The sequence below is a fragment of the Rhododendron vialii genome, chromosome 1a, assembly GCF_030253575.1.
Source record: "Rhododendron vialii isolate Sample 1 chromosome 1a, ASM3025357v1".
Classification (NCBI taxonomy): domain Eukaryota; kingdom Viridiplantae; phylum Streptophyta; class Magnoliopsida; order Ericales; family Ericaceae; genus Rhododendron; species Rhododendron vialii.
The window spans coordinates 20730789-20747930 of NC_080557.1; the positions used below are offsets into that span (position 1 = coordinate 20730789).

General features: G+C 37.9%; 1 protein-coding gene across 1 annotated transcript; it reads left to right on the forward strand.

Moving 5' to 3' along the window:
* Positions 1 to 426: 426 nt before the first annotated feature.
* On the forward strand, positions 427 to 1356 carry LOC131329373 (ABC transporter C family member 14-like). The gene is made up of 3 exons (XM_058362472.1): positions 427 to 712; positions 1044 to 1130; positions 1291 to 1356. Exons 1-3 carry the CDS (start codon positions 482 to 484, stop codon positions 1354 to 1356), a joined length of 384 nt encoding a protein of 127 aa, XP_058218455.1. The 5' UTR covers positions 427 to 481.
* Positions 1357 to 17142: the final 15786 nt, after the last annotated feature.

Sequence of the window (17142 nt, forward strand, 5' to 3'; positions counted from 1 at the left end):
GGTGATTCAGACATAATTAATCTAATCCTAAGAAAACACCAGCAGATTTAGACATGATTCAAGCTACAATTACAGATTTAAGCTACAATCAAATCACAAACTAGTTAAGCAGACTAGAGGGGCTATGCCGCCACCTCATTCTCAACACAATTCTATGGGGTTATGCCACCACCACGTTATATAACTAAAAGCAATAAAAGGCAATTGATGCTCAATTTAGCTTCGTTACACCTCAAGTCGAATTGGTGGCTCAGTTAGAGGTATTCGCTAAATTGAGCTCAATGTACGCAAAGGGAGCCATAATCAAACAAAGGGAGCACAAACAATGACTATTCATTCTTTTATAAAAGCTTCCTAAATGGAGTAGCAATAAGAAATATCCTTACCCTCCTTTGTGACTGTGAGTGGAAATAAACTTAAGGCGCAAACGTCGTGGATACAAAATGCAACTATCCAAGAAAACATATTGTTTGGTTCACCAATGGACAAGGAAAGATACAATGAAGTCATTAGAGTTTGTTGCCTGGAGAAGGATTTGGAAATAATGGAGCATGGTGACCAGACCGAGATTGGAGAACGCGAAATCAATCTTAGTGGGGGCCAGAAGCAGAGGGTACAACTTGCTAGAGCTGTTTATCAGGACTGTGATATTTATCTTCTTGACGATATATTCAGTGCTGTTGATGCTCATACTGGATCAGAAATATTCAAGGTTACACTGAATTCTACATTGTCATAGTTGATATTACTTGCAATCGCAATGCTCTTTCTTTTAGTGATACTGTTGAGATGTCCACATCTCATATCTGTCTTGTGCTACAACTATAATGATTATAGAAACTGAAGCATAGATGATCAAATCCTTCTGGGATAAGAGTGATCATAATGACCCCAAGGCATGATAATTCAATAATAAAACATGCTGGACTCTGATGATTTTGCCAACATATTTGTTTCCTTATGAGACAGAATAACAGATCTAAAAGCTAAATGCTCCTTTAATGTTTTAACTCTTCATGAGTTCTAACTTTCACTATTTGCAGGAATGTGTGAGAGGAGTTCTCAAAGATAAGACCATTTCACTCGTGACACACCAAGTTGACTTCCTACATAATGCTAGCCAAATAGTGGTAAGTAGGATTCGTTTTCTTCATCGGTTATCCCTGAAATTTATGGTCCAACTCCTACTACTATAGAAGCACAAACAATGACTATTCGTAAGAGAGAAAAAAATTATCTTGATTCATCAGAAGTTGAACAGGTAAGCAAATTTATGCTCTCCTAGTATAGGGATCAAAGCTTCTATTTCTATTAGCATCCTGTCCCGTGAAAGATCATGAGCTACCCATAATCTGACTAAAATCCTAAACCCCAAAATTATCCAAACCCCAACTTCCATTTTTACTTCCAGCCAACACAATTGACACTACTTTCACAACCATATACCCATTAAAATCCTAAAATCTGATTAATTCAATGCCACAACCAGATACCCATCAAAATCAAGAATCAAACACTTGGCCCACATGCAGCAAATTCAAGCACACAGATCTGAAGCAGATTATATTTTCGAGCACAAGAGAGAGAGAGAGAGAGAGAGAGAGAGAGAGAGAGAGAGAGAGAGAGAGAGAGATAAACCAATGATAACAGTCGACTGAGTCAACTGGGCTTCGAAGAGTGGCGACTGCGGAGTGCAGACTACCAGATTGCTGCAATTGATTTCCTGAAAAAACCGAGAGATGAGAGACAAGATCGAGAGAGAGAGAGAGAGAGAGAGAGAGAGAGAGAGAGATAGAGAGAGAGAGAGATCTCACGATCGAGTTACAGTCGACTGAGTCAATTGATCGTCGTAGCCTGCAAAAATAGAGTTACAGAGACATGAGAGTGTGCAATAGAGATTAGAGAGTCCAGATTGAGAGAGAGACTAAGAGAGATCGAGCGAGAGAGAGAGATCTCACCGAGTAGTCGCTGCTCTGAAGCTGTGGAGTGGAGTTTGGTCTGGAAAGGTTCGAGAGGAATCAGGAGTGGCCGAGTGAATAGAGATTAGAGAGAGAGAGTCCAGATTGAGGGAGAGACTAAGAGAGATCGAGATTCGATCGCGAGAGAAAGATCGAACGGAGCAGTCGCTGCTCTGGAGCTCTAGAGGTGGAGGCGAGTCTGGACTCTGGAGTGGCCACTGGCCGAGTGAAATGAAAACCCTAAGTGGGTGTGGGAAGTGTGTATATATATATATATACAAGGGTATTTTTGTAAATACCCAGTTTCGGTTCGGTTCGGGGAACGGTTCGGTTATCAACTCCACCGTAACCGAACCGAACCCGTTCGGTTATCTTCCAACCTCCGCCATATCCGCACCAACTGGGAATATTTCGGTTATGGTTCGGGAAAAAAAAGCGGTTTCGGTTCGGGTACCCATCGGTTCGGCCGAGATTGCCATCCCTAGGTTCAAGGATTTTGCAAACACTCAAAACTCAAACACTCGACATTCCCGGGGTGTTCTTGATCCCGTTTCATCATTGGGGAATCAAAACCCGAAAATAAACTAATCTGGAAGCCCAGATTGGGGTGTCTACACCCACATATTACCAAACTATGAAACAAATACAAATACATGCCTTGAGGCAAAGAAGCCTAGTCAACAACATGACACAACTTATACCCTTAGTTTCAAGTAGGAGATAATTATAATATACGTGTTTATATTCACACCTATAACCCATTGAGCAGCTAACTACTGTACTGAATGCCTATCCACATTTTTCAAATCCTTGCTCAAATAATAACACACACAGCTACAAAAGAATTGCTGCCAAAATACATTATCTTGGTTGATAAATTGCAAAAATATCTGAATTAACATTTTAGGTTTGAAAGTTGTCCTGAGTTCAACCTGAATTATAAAGACAACTTGTTGCTGCACAACTTGGATTTGACCTCATGTATTTTCAAATTTTCAGTATCGTTTCTGACCCAAATCAATAGTTGGGGATCTTCTATATTAGGCGATATTTGGTTATTGGAACCCTAATTTCAAGAAAATCCTAATTTCAAAAAAATCCTAAATTTAGGGATCTTCTATATAAGGCGGTATACAAAATAAAGCCAGGCTTGGTTATTGGAACTTTAATTTCAAAAAAAACCCCAATTTCACATATTATTGGAACATCAATCAAACAAATAATTTCATATCAACACGGAACCCTAATTTTTTTTGGGTTGAACAAGTTATAGTGGGGAAACGGAACACACACACACACACACACACCCCTTGGTGTGGCGTCGGTTGTATTCGCAATGCTGGGCCAAACAGATTTTGCCTCTTGTGGTGGTCACCGGAGGTGAAGGTAGAGGCGGAGGCGCCTCCGATAGGCGGTAGTTGTGGTCGGCGGTGGTGATGGTCGGCGGCGGTGGTGAGTTGGAATATCTGCCATTCTACTCTTCCTTTGTTTTCGTCTGAGAGAGAGCGCATTCTTCCTTTGTTTTCGTCCGTGGGAGAGAGATTGGATGAGAGCTTGACCCTTGAGACAGAAATCCTGAATTCCAGCTGGAATTCCGTGCATACAGTAAAATGGCCAAGCATTTTTACCGAAAAACCTTCAAGCCCAACACTACTACATGACAAAATAGTTTATAAAAATCGGGACACAAAGGGAAAACATCGAAAGTCCAAAAACCCGTTAAAGTAATTCGTAAATAACCTAAATAGTGTCTATGGCCCATCACTTTTGAGCGTGAAATTACCATAACACCCAAAATCCCAAAGAAGTAAATTCAACGAGCTAGTTTCCCAACCTAGGGACATTATCGTCCGAAGATGGCCAAAGTGTAAGCCACAATTCGGAACTTGGTTGCTTTATAGGCGGCCTGTGGATAGGAGTAGGGTTTTAATCCCCTAATAACATAAAAGGCCATTGGACTTCACATTATAAGACATTAGCCATTCAACTTTGAAGGACTTTGCATTTTGATCCAAAACTTCTATAAATTCTTATTTTACCCAAATTATTGGAAACCAAGCTCGAGCAGCCTATAAACAGAAATAAATATCAATTAACCAAAATGAATGACTAATAAATGTACGTTGAAGAGCCAAAATATGTATATTTTGGCACGTATCACTATTTTAGAAGATATAGAAAAATAGATTAACCACAAATAACATTATCTATTACTTTATTTTAGAAGGAGAAACACACTGCCATACAACAAAATTGCAAAGATACAGAAATTCAAATGGAGGTTGGAGAAGATACAAATACACGGAAGAAATACGGATTTAATTGTGTTTTGACTAGAAATCTTGCTGTATTTGGTATCGGTAGTTTGGAGTTTGTCTATTCTCAACTTCTTGTTGGAAGTTCCCCCCTCCAATCTCTCTCTTCTTTCTCTCTTTCCCTCTCCCTCTCCCTCTCTCCCCCCCCCCCACACACACACACACACCTTTTCCCCCCCCTCCTCGATGTACCCATTGTCGAGTCTATACCTAATAAAATTTTTGCTGTTTCAAAAAAAAAAATATAGAAATTCAATTTGTTACTCCCTCCGTCTCTATTTAATAGAAAATTAAATAGGGACGGAGGGAGTATGGCTTGTTGAAATTATTTTAGTTTATTGAATAGAACATATAAACTTATATGTGCTGCATTATATATATATATATATATATATACACATACAGTCCGGATCAAGTCCACACCCTTACGGTCCGCACCCGTCCACACCTCCCCTTTTCCGATTGAATTTCAATGATCCGAGCCGCTCAATGTGTTCAGAACGTGATTTTAAGGGTATCCACGTGAAATTAGCAAAAAAAATGATCAGGAAGGGCTTGATCTGAGCAGTTTTTTTTTGAACGGTTCAGAAAAAACTGCTCAGATCAAGCCCTTCTCGGTTATTTTTTTTGCTGATTTCTTGCGGGTACCCTTAAAATCACGTTCTGATCACATTGAGCGGCTCGGATCATCGAAATTCAATCGGGAAATGTAAAAAATGGGGAGGTGCGGACCGGAGCTCCGGTCCACACCTCCTGACCTGATCCTGACTGTGTATATATATACATAAACTAGAGGATGAGCCCATGCCTGAAGGCGTGGCGCAACACGTTCTGAGCACAACTAAATTGAATTACCCTTTTTTGCTTCTAACCAACACAATAACAAACCCAACTTTTTCAGGAAAATATTTTTTAAATATGCTTCAAAAAGGATACATGTAATCAATTTCAAGCAAGCAAATTTCAAAAAAGTATACTACCGGCCTATTTACAAACTACCAACAAAAACAAAGTCGTTTAAATTTCACAAAAAAAAAATTCACAACCTAAGCCAATTTAACCACTGCATAATGATCCACTCTTTCAACCTCACTAACCTTTGGAAAATATGCATAAAGTAGTTTTAACAATTCTATCAATGAAGTTAGATACAAAATTGCACATTTCCTTATACAATTATACCCATCCAGAGAATGCTAACTAAAAATGAATTCTAATAGTAAATATAAATGAGCCCGTGCCTGAAGGCACTTATTCAAAAGTATTGACAACGACGCTCATTCAATTTTCAAAAATTCTAGTACCACACAAACACTCACACACACCCACTCAACATAGGATCATCATAATTTAGTGCATTGAATTCTAAAACAATCAAGCAATTTTTTAAAGTTAGGGAATACAAATCAAAGAAACTGACTACATTACAATTGCATGTGTGGCTCATACCAACCTAAACCAGCTACTCTATTTCTATTGACCTCAGCTGTCTAACAAAGGACCCAATAGCTCTATCTCCAAAATCATTGATACTTGAGAAAATAAAATAAAAATCATATTCATGTTAATTGGTAAGAAGGGTTACCTGTTACGGGCTCAAGATGAGAGGCAAAATATGATTTCTTTTACACTTTACTTCATAGAAGAATTGCCATAGTCAAAGAATGCAAATCAATCTTTTGTATTTGATGTGTATTGCAGAAAGCCAGAGGGGCCATATTACTTATGAGGCTACTGCTCGTGTGTTTTAGAGAGAAATCATACAATGTGTAGCGACCCAAAATATACTGGCTCGATGGGCGACCGAGCCACAGGGTTTGGCTACGATTGTTCGGTCCTGACGTGGGTCAGATGTATGTGACCGTCACAATGGCCACGCTCGGTACAATGCTTGGTTGAGTTCCACCAACATGCCCGGTGCGGCTTGGACACCTGTGAGACACATATTGGGTGTGCCCATTAAATTTTAATGTTTGTAATCGTGGGACACGCGCGTTGACACGCAGGAGACACGACAGGCTGATTTTATAATTTTTTTAATTATTTATCAGGTAAAATATTTTTAACTCTAGCAGTAATTGGATACAAAAGTAATATGTACATTTGCGTATGTATATAGGCATGTAAAATCAGCCGATAATGCACTCTATAGGAGTCTTATCCTAATTAATTATTGACTAAATATAGGTTTGCATAACTAAAAAAAGAAGTAGAAAATTTTCGTCTACCTAGCCATGTCTGTGTCCACTTTTTTAGAACACCAGCAACAATATTTTCTATGGTGAAAGGGAAAATCTAGAACGCGCATCTTTGTTGATGATGGGTCCTGCTATTAAGACTTTTGGGTGGGACTTACCACAAAATGAGAATTTCTCCCACTAATGAAAATTAATACGCAAAGAGGAGTTTAACACAACTATACAGAGAGAATGGATTGAGCAAACTACCTTCTGATGTGCCAGACTCAGTGGAATGGTTTTAATGGTTCAGACTTCAGAATCACAGTAGCTGCAAAAATAAAAATAAAAAACCCATAAAATTAGAACTTAGAAGCCACATAACTAATTAAAATTAGAACCAACATAACTCAGTGGAATGGCCTTAGATAACCTGAAAATATGGATTAAATATTAGATTTTGTTTGCAAAATATGCAACTTTTTTCCAATTAGGATAGTTTGCAACATTTGTAAAATTCGAATGAAATTGATAGGCGGTAAGAGAGAGATTTTCGTCCAAGATTTTTGGAGTCAGTCTAGCCTAATTGTGAAAACTTGTATTTGAATAGCATCAATTGACTGCAAAATGAAAGGAGTCGTTTTCATACCGAAGGTGGATTGAGAGCTGATAATGACTCCATGTTAGTTCGACCCCGTATAGACCCGAACTCGAATGGTGGGTGGTGGGGGTTTTGATCTGAATCTGTTCGCTTCTGGACCAGCAATATTAATTATTTCTCGAGGCCTCCCCATTGTATTTGGAAAGAAATCAAGCATGAGACCAAACTATTTGAGGTATTACAAATAAAGCTACCTAAGTTTTTTGCTTGTAAATGGTTCTAAACTTTCGAGTTATTCTTTTACCATTCCATCACAAAAGAAAGCATTAATGACCAACCCATTTAGAAATTCCTAAGAAGTAAAACAGGTGCTCAAATGTTATCATGTCCCCGAATGCTACCAATCGTCATTGTCCCCAAATGATACCAAGTTGAAACATGAATGGCATGTGATTGAAGACAATATACAGGGGGCCAAAACCTAGATAGATGCGCGTATGTCATTCAAAAAATTATTAAAACATAGCATAGAAAAAAATTAGAGTACCAAATGGAATCATGCCCCCAATAACAAATTGCTAGTGATTACCAGTATGCATCAAAAAACTACAAACATGAAGCCTCAACCATGAAGTCCAAGAAACTGAGCCTCAACCATGAAGCTTCCCAGTTTCGTCTGAGAGTAACGGAAGTGGACGATGGTGGCGGAATCGATGGTTCCAAACACCCTGTTAACCACTAGAGGGATTTCTGATCAAATTCGTTTTTTTCTAGTAACATCACAAAATTAAGGAGCAGAATTCAAACCTCACAAAAACCATAGCTAGGGCTTCAAAACCTCAACCATGAAGCCTCCCAGTTTCATGTAGAAAATGATTCGAGCAGTTAGGAGTCTGATTGAAAACAGAGAGAGATCGATAAGAGAGGGAGTTGGGTGGTGGTCACCGGAGATCATCCTTTATACATCATCTTTTTCATTGGGACATGATGTCTGCAAGGAAAAATTAGGCTACCACCACTTAAAAGAGACTTGTTAGTAAAGAGTTTTCTTCCTAAGCTCTTCCAATTTTTTTTGTTTCCAAATTGCCAAATGAATCAAAAATCATGGGATGTGCTAGCCAATCCTATTAAAAATTAGACAAAAGGAATTAACTGATTACCAGAAAAGTTGTTCTTTCACAATCGGATCCCTCAAAATTTAGTCACCGTTTAATCGTATTAAGGCATCAAATTACCAAATTTTAACAGTAGGAAAAAATTACGGAATCCTAATTACCAAATTTTACAAAGAGTTCCTTTAGTACTCCTAACGTTTTCTTTTGAAAAATGCTGCCATACGATCACTTTGCCATGTTGAGGATTTATGTTTCCTTTTCAGTTTGAAAATCCTGCAAGTCATGGTATTAAAATGTGGAATGTAAAACCATCATTGCCAAAAATTCGTTTATGTAGAAAAGCTAAGAATACATAAATCATTACCAAAAACTCATTTGGGCCCCATTCAGATGACAGGAAACGATGGGAAAAACCAACTTTTCCATAAATTTTAATTTGGCATCACTACAAGAAAAATTCAATTGGGTGACGAATGAAAATCGTCACAAATTGCTTGTTTTTCGTCACAAATAATATAGGTGACGAAAAAAAATTTGTCGACTAAAGGTTGTCGAGGATTCCTACCTGGTGACGAAATCTATTTTTCGTCACCTATAGTGCCTTTTGATGACGAAATATTTTGTCATCAAAAAGTGAATAATTGGTGACAAAATTTTTTTCCTCACATATTGTGCTTTTTGACGACGAAAAAATTCGTCACCGATGGGTCACATTGGTGACGAAATTTTTTGTCACTAATATAAGAAATCGGTGACGAAATTTTTCGTTGCGAAAGATGTTTTCATATGGGAAAAGAAATCCATCTTTCTTGCTCCTGCTGGGTTTCGAACCCGAGTCCCTTGAGTTTTTCGCGCAAGTTCCAACCAACTGCACTACACACACTTTTCAATAAATATTTGAAATATCTAATATATAACACATATGTTTAACATGAAAATATATTTCGAATGTAATTTTGGACTTTTAAATACTAAAATTAGCAATTTTGATAAACATGAAAGTTGTAGGCAACTGAGTTATTGTTCAAACCCAATTTAAATTATCTCAATCGGAGATTTTAGTAAAGAGTTATGTCCGAAATACATTTAGTGACAAAGCGTAATTCTTAAATTTTGTCACGAAAGGTACCCATTTGACAACGAAATATATTTTTTGTCAGTGAAAGCGTTAAAATGGTGACGAAATTATTTTTCGTCACCAAAGTTAAGCATTTGGTGATGAAAAAAATATTTCGTTACTAAATTGCTCACATTTGGCGACGAAATATATTTTTTGTCACCAAATGATTATCTTTGGCGACGAAAAATAATTTTGTCACCTTTTTTTAACTTTCGGTGACGAAAAATCTATTTTATCACCAAATGGGTACCTTTAGTGACGAAAATATTTTTTTCGTCGCTAAACAGGCATAATTGGTGACGAAATTATTTCGTCACGAAAGTTATCAAGATAGTGACGAATTTATTTTTTCATCGCCAAATATACTCATTTAGTGACAATTAAATTTCGTCGCCACTTTTTCGTCACTAATTTTCATTTTTCTTGTAGTGCATGTTCATTTACCAGGAAATATTGGAAATCTCAAAAATACTTTTCCCACCAAGACTCACTTTCCCTCAAAATACATCTTGCAAAAGGGTAGGAATTTATTTTCCTCGGAAAGTTTCCTCCCGCCCGAAAGTACTTTCCTCCTTCTACCGACCAATATCACTTTTCCAAACTCTCTCCTTATCTCAGTAGTGAGTCGACATTCAAATTATTTTTTTCTTAGATAGTAGATAATTTGTTTCTTCAAATTATGTTTTTTCCCGAGAAAGAGCAAGAATTTTTTTTTCTTGAATGTGTTTGTTTATTAATTCATTTCACACTTCAATTCCTCATTTCTTCTCGTCAACTATTTCTCATTTCTCGTGTCTCATAAACATGCATCATTTGCTAGCTTTCACATTATTCTTTCAAAGATTTATAAATTCATACAATAAAATAACTGCCTAATATCATGCTTTTCTACTTTATGAATTTAGAGTCTATAATAGCATCTGATAAACTAACAGTTCTATTACATTAATGGTACACACGTGGTAACTTTTCACTTAAAATTTTACCACGTGAACAGTTGGTCTCCTTTTTCCGTTCTAAAATTTAAAGTCATGCATAATGCATTACTCATGCATGACTTAAAAGATTAACAGTGGAGCATGGGTTCAACCATTTCTAAGTTTCTAAGCATGGGTTCAACCATTTCTAAGTTTCTAGTATTGGTTATGAATACTATTTTTTTAACAAACAGTAATCAAGTCAAAACAACATATGATTGAGAAATGCGATCCCACATAATTTCGGCTAAAGAACTTCTAGTTGTATTGTTGACGGAGTCCTTTTGTAGCTGTGAAATGCACATACAAGTTGGATTTGCAAGCTTTCTTTCTGGTGCTAAAATATTAGGAAATACAGGTCCTGTTATGCAGCTTCAGGGTCAGGAATTTGATAGAATTCAAGAATTTCATGTTACATGTTGGGAATGTCTTGTATTCTTAGTTCCACATTGGTTAATTATATTGTTCCCATTTTTGTAACCTATTATAAATAAGGCTTTTGGGATACTTGTAAAGTATCTTTTGGGCTCTCATATTGTGGCATTTCTAGAGTTACGTACGGATTATAGTTGGCTCTTTGTATCTCTTCTTCACGTTGGTTAGTGAATCCTCTCTCTCCTCGGCCGTGGACGTACCCATCTTGGGGAACCACGTATGTCTTGTGTCTTTGTGATTTCTTGTTTAGTTTTCAATTTCTCGTTCACTAACAGGTTATATCTCAAACAACGTCTTTATACGTTTCGTATGCGAGAAGGTATACCTGTTAAGGATCATTTAGACAAGTTCAATCGTATTATTATGGATCTGAAAAATATTGATAGTAAAATTGAGGATGAAGACCAAGCCCTAATTTTGCTATGTTCTTTACCACTTTTGTATGAGCACTTTGTTACAACCCTATTGTATGGCAAAGACACGATATCCATGGAGGATGTTAAGGCCAGCTTATATTCGAAAGAATTGAGGAAAAAAGTGTCAGGTGAGGGTGATGCACATGCGGAGGGTTTGCTTGTTAGGGGAAGAACAATAGGAAGGGAGGAGTCGAGTAATAGGGGAAGATCCAGAGGAAAGAAGAAGGGAAAATGCAATTATTGCAAAAAACCCGGGCACTAGAAAAGTGATTGTTTAAAACTCAATGAGAAGGAAAAAGAAGACCAGAAATGGGGTAAAGTAATTGCTGGAACTGTTGAAAGTTCAGATGAGCCAAATAACGTGTTATCAGTTACAAGGGGCGATTCTCGCTCTAAGACCGAGTGGGTTCTAGATTCTGGATGTTCATACCACATGTGTTTGCATAGAGAGTGGTTTTCTACTTATGAGGCAGTACGTCAATGGTGGTACAGTTTTGATGGGCAACAACATGGCTTGTAAGACTGTTGGTTTAGGAATAATACAGCTTAGAATGTATGACGATATTGTTAGGACTTTATCTGAGGTTCGACATGTTCTGGATTTGAAGAAAAATCTTATCTCCCTGGGTGCTCTTGATTCTCATGGTTGCAAATTCCTCGATGAAGGTGGAGTTTTGAAAGTCTTGAGGGGTGCATTAGTACTGATGAAGGGTCAGAAGCGTGGTAACCTCTATACACTCCAGGGCATACAGTTATATGTGCTGCAGCAATGGTTGCTTCATCCAAGGTTTCAGATTCAGACTCGACTCGTTTGTGGCATATGCACCTTGGGCATATGAGCGAGATGGGGATGATAGTTTTGAGCAAACAGGGTTTGCTATGTGGCCAAAAAATTAAGAAGCTGGATTTCTGAGAGCATTGTGTCTATGGCAAGCAGTGTAGGGTAAAATTCAGTACAGCTGTTCATCGCACCAAAGGCACGGTGGATTATTTTCACTCGGATCTTTGGGGTCCCGTAGAGGTAACTTCTAAATGTGATTTTCGCTATTTTATGAGTATTATCGATGATTCCTCTCGTAAGGTTTGGGTGTATATGTTGAAACATAAGAGTGACACCTTTAATACATTCAAACAGTTTAAAATTTTGATTGAGAATCAGACTGGTAAAAAAATAAAACGTTTGAGAACTGATAATGGAATGGAGTTTTGTCTTGGCGAGTTTGATAGGTTCTGCAGTAATGAGGGCATTGTGAGGCATCACACAGTGAGAAAAACCCATTAGCAGAATGGTGTGGCTGAACGTATGAACAAGACTCTTTTGGAGAAGGTACATTGTATGTTGTCCAATTTCGGATTGGGCAAAGAATTGTGGGTTGAAGCCGTTTCCACAACATGCTATTTGGTGAACAGGTCTCCGTCGATTGCTATTAAGTGTAAGACTCCGTTTGACGTATGGTCAGGTCATCCGGCTGATTGTTTTGTGTTGTGTGTTTTTGGGTGTCCAGCTTACGCTCATGTGAATGAAGGTAAATTGGAGCCACGAGCCAAGAAGTGTATTTTCTTGGGTTATGCAGCAGGTGTCAAAGGGTACAGGTTATGGTGCTTTGATGATTTGAAGTTTTTGATCAGTAGGGATGTGACTTTTGATGAAAATTATCTGATTAAGGGGTCTAAGCAGGTTGGTGATACAGTTTAGAAACAGAGTGTTCCAAAGCAGGTGGAGTTTTTGAGTGAATCTTCCGACTCAGGGAAGAAGCACATTGAGAAGCCAATTGAAGAGGAGTTCAAGAGTTCAGATACAGAGGTTGATGCGTTAGTTGAGCAACCACACACTATTGCTAAAGATAGGCTAAGGAGGGAGATTCGGCCTCCTGAAAGGTATTCGGCTTAGTCTGAGATGGTGGCCTATGCTTTATCAGTTGCTGAAACAGTTGAGTATGAGGAACCTTCAAGCTATACAGAAGCTGTTTTGAGCGTTGAGTCTGCACAGTGGTTTGTTGCTATGAATGAGGAGATTGAGTCTCTTCAGAAGAATCAGACATGGGAGTTAGTAGAATCGCTGAAAGGGAAGAGGATTGTTGGATGCAAGTGGGTCTTCAAGCGCAAACCAGGTATTCTAGAGGTAGAAGATGCTCGGTTCAAAGCTTAGCTAGTGGCGAAAAGATACAGCCAGAAGGATGGTGTTGACTATAATGAGGTATTTTCATCAGTTGTAAAACATGGTTTCATTTGCACTTTACTTGCTATTGTTGTATATTATGATCTTGAGTTAGAGCAACTTGATGTCAAAATTGCGTTTTTGCATGGCGAGCTTGAGGAACAGATTTTTATGCGTCAGCCTGAGGGATTTGTTGTTTCTGGTAAGGAGGATCATGTTTGTTTACTTTGTAAGTCTTTGCATGACCTCAAACAATCCCCTAGGCAATGGTAGAAGCGGTTTGATACTTTTATGATAAGTCAGTCATATTCAAGAAGCGAATATGACAGTTGTGTGTATTTTCAAAAACTTCCAGATGGTGCATTTGTTTATCTACTGTTGTATGTTGATGATATGCTTATTGCTGCCAAGAGTATATCAGAAATCAACAGGTTGAAACAACAGTTAGGTGGTGAATTTGAGATGAAAGATTTGGGTGCGGCAAAACGTATTTTGGGTATGGAGGTTTGCAGAGATCGAGTAGCTGACAAATTATTTTTGAATCAGAAGTCTTATGTTCTTAAAGTGCTTGAGCGCTTTGCCATGCAGAACTCAAAGCCAGTCAGTACCCCTTTGGCAGCACACTTTCGACTTTCAGCTGAGTTGTCACCACAGTCGGAGGATATGGAGAAGTATATGTCTCAGGTTTCATATTCGTGCGCAGTTGGGAGCCTTATGTACGCCATGGTATGTACTCGTCCTGATATTTTACATGCAGTTAGTGTCGTTAGTCGTTATATAGGGCATCCAGGAAAGGCACATTGGGAGGTTGTGAAATGGATACTACGATATTTGTGCGAAACTGCAAGTGTTGGTTTATTATTTGGGGTTGCCAATTCTGGTGATCATGCTGTTGGTTATGTTGATTCAGATTTTGCTGGTGATCACGATAAGAGGAGGTCTCTGACAGGTTATGTTTTTACTCTGTCTGGAAGTGCCATTAGTTGGAAAGCTACTTTACAAGCTACAGTCGCGCTGTTTACAACAGAAGCGAAGTATATGGCCATTGCTGAAGCTGTGAAGGAGGCATTGTGGATGAGACGTTTGCTTTGTGAGTTTGGTCTTGCACAGGGTGTGAGTTCGGTATTTTGTGATTCGCAGAGTGCTATACATTTGACTAAAAATCTAATGTATCATGAGAGGACCAAGCATATCGATGTCAGGTATCATTTCGTTCGGAATATCATCTCACAAAAGCAAGTTGAGGTGAAGAAAGTGGGTACGGCAGATAACCCAACAGATATGTTGACTAAATCGGTTTCGGTTGCCAAGTTCATGCATTGCTTAGGCTTGCTTGGTATTTGCAGTTGATCGCCCCTCGGGGGCATTTGGCGAGTGAGAGGTTAGAAGGGAAGAGCTATATTTAGTGATTTAGTTCAGTGGAATTCAAGTCAAGGTGGAGAATTGTTGGGAATGCCTTATATTCTTAGTCCCACATTGGTTAATTATATTGTTCCCGTTTTTGTAACCTATTATAAATAGGGCTTTTGGGGAACTTCTAAGTATCTTTTGGGCTCTCATATTGTGGCCTTTCTAGAGTTACGGATTATAGCCGGCTCTTTGTATCTCTTCTTCATGTTAGTTAGTGAATCCTCTCTCTCCTCGCCCGTGGACGTACCCATCTTGGGGAACCATGCACATATATCTTGTGTCTTTGTGATTTCTTGTTTAGTTTTCAATTTCTCGTTCTTAGCTTGCATTCATAGCGTTCGTTACAACATTACAGAATACTTGTACTGAAATTTGAGGCATTGTAAGCCAAAGTTCTCTGCCAAATTTGGACTTGAAACTTGAATTCTATTTTCAAATATTTAACTTCTCGTGGGCAAAAAGCATTATGTTTGCAGTTTTTTTGGGTTAGTCGAGTTTTTTCCTCGTATCATTGAGTAATTGAAATTTAACAAGAAGGTTCATCATTTTAGTGCTAACCTTTTTGTTACTCATAACTTCTTAACCTCTATCTAACGATTCTGGTCCTGGGAAATGTGAAGTGGGAGCTTGACAAGAGTAAACCACCATTTCTTGCGATCTACAGATGAAGACAACAAAATCAGCGGTTGTGGAAACAAATGGAGATGATAGTGAGAAATGAAGACACTACTTTTGCAGATTTTTTTCCTGTTTTTGGTTGGACCTTTGGGCTTTGTATCGTCTGATTTTGTGTAGATACATGTTGGGTGCCTCGCGTTCATGCCAGCTTTGGAATGTAAGCTCCACTTGCTTATCGTAGTTTGATACGAGAGCTGGAGGCTCCTGCAGTGTGGTCACGGCTCATGGCATTGATCTTAGACGTTTGTTTTTCTGTTTGCCAATTCAATTGTCCATGTCAAAAATTATCGGAGTATATTTTCTTACTTACGATTCTAAAGATGTGTTGTGAGATAAATGTGCTATGATACTATGGTCATATGGTATTCGATCGTAGATGCATGATTGGATTATATCAAAAGTGCAAGACTGATACGATTTGAAAGATGTGTTGTGAGAATAATATGGTTCTATGGTTGCGCTGTTTTAATCGACCTTTTTTTTCTGTGTGTGTGGACGAATAAATGGACGAGCCAAAATTTTGAGTTTGAGCTTGGGAAGGGTAAGAAAAATTCACCAACATGTTCACAAAATATCATTTATTTGTGCGTGAAGACTCAATGTCCCAAAGAATAAACTTAGAAAGAGCAACATAGGAGGTAAAGACAGTTAATGATTCTAGTGATTAGTGGCGGATGCAAAATTAGTACTTAGCGGGACTTGATTAATAACAAAAAGTAGATTTTATAAATATATGCTCTTATTTGCTAAGTTTGGAGGAGAGACGAGATTGTGCATATATACGTTGCAGCCATTTGATTTTATTTGCACAACTACAAAATTGTATACCATGGAATTTTTTAGTTTTTATCACACAAACAATTTTATAAAGTTTTTCATCCTGAACCAGGCTTGTCTGCAGTCCAAACTTAAAACAGCAAAGGTGTGGTCGAAATGATCACAACCGTCGGATGGTGTTTTTAACGGTCGAGATTTAAAAAAAAAAAATGGAAAAGTTCTGCAGAGTCCTTAACTTTTCCCTAGAAAAGTTTTTTAAAATTTGAACCATTGGATGCAAAGATGAACGATTGTGATTAAACTACAGGGACTCTCTGCAATTAGACTGAATTGCAGAGAATCCACCTCCTTCATCATAGGCACTTGCAGGGCTAATTTCTTATAAATTTTTCAAATTAACTTGGAAAATTAGCATAATTGGTGGAACTATTTGGAGTTATGCATGGGTTTGGGCTCTCCCTCAGCACCCTCGTTTCTTCCCCGCTCGTGGTATTAATACTTTGTTTGGAACATGGAGAAGGAATGGAAAAGATGGCAAAGTTTAAAAAAATTTCTATTGTCTTGTTTTCTTGTCATGTGAATTTACAATATTATCATTCCAAGTGTAAAAGAATACACAAAAAAAAAAAATTAATTTTGTAAATTCACATTATAAGAGAACAAAAAGAGAGTGTGAGTACAAAAAAAGAGGGTGTGAAAATCAATTACCATAAATTTTTTCTCTTTCTTTTCTTACATTTTCCTTCTTAATTATTTTCATTCACTTCCAACAAGTTCCACAAGTTCCAAACAGATGATTAGGGATCTTAAAAAATTGGGGCTGGCATTTGGGATGTACAACTATAGACAGCTTTTGAACTCCCTATAGACTAACTAACTAATTTCCCGTTAACACTTCACTAATATATACCGTACAATATTGGCAAAAGAAAAATTAAGACAAAAGTTCAAAAACTGTTTTTTTGAAAGTGTTTTTTGAAAACAGATCTATGGTCACTCGAACTT

Coding starts and splice junctions, on each gene's coding strand:
- LOC131329373 (XM_058362472.1), top strand. CDS start 482: ATGGACAAGGAAAGATACAATGAAGTCATTAGAGTTTGTTGCCTGGAG. Junction 713..1,043: donor CTGGATCAGAAATATTCAAG/GTTACACTGAAT, acceptor CACTATTTGCAG/GAATGTGTGAGAGGAGTTCT. Junction 1,131..1,290: donor ATAATGCTAGCCAAATAGTG/GTAAGTAGGATT, acceptor CTCCTAGTATAG/GGATCAAAGCTTCTATTTCT.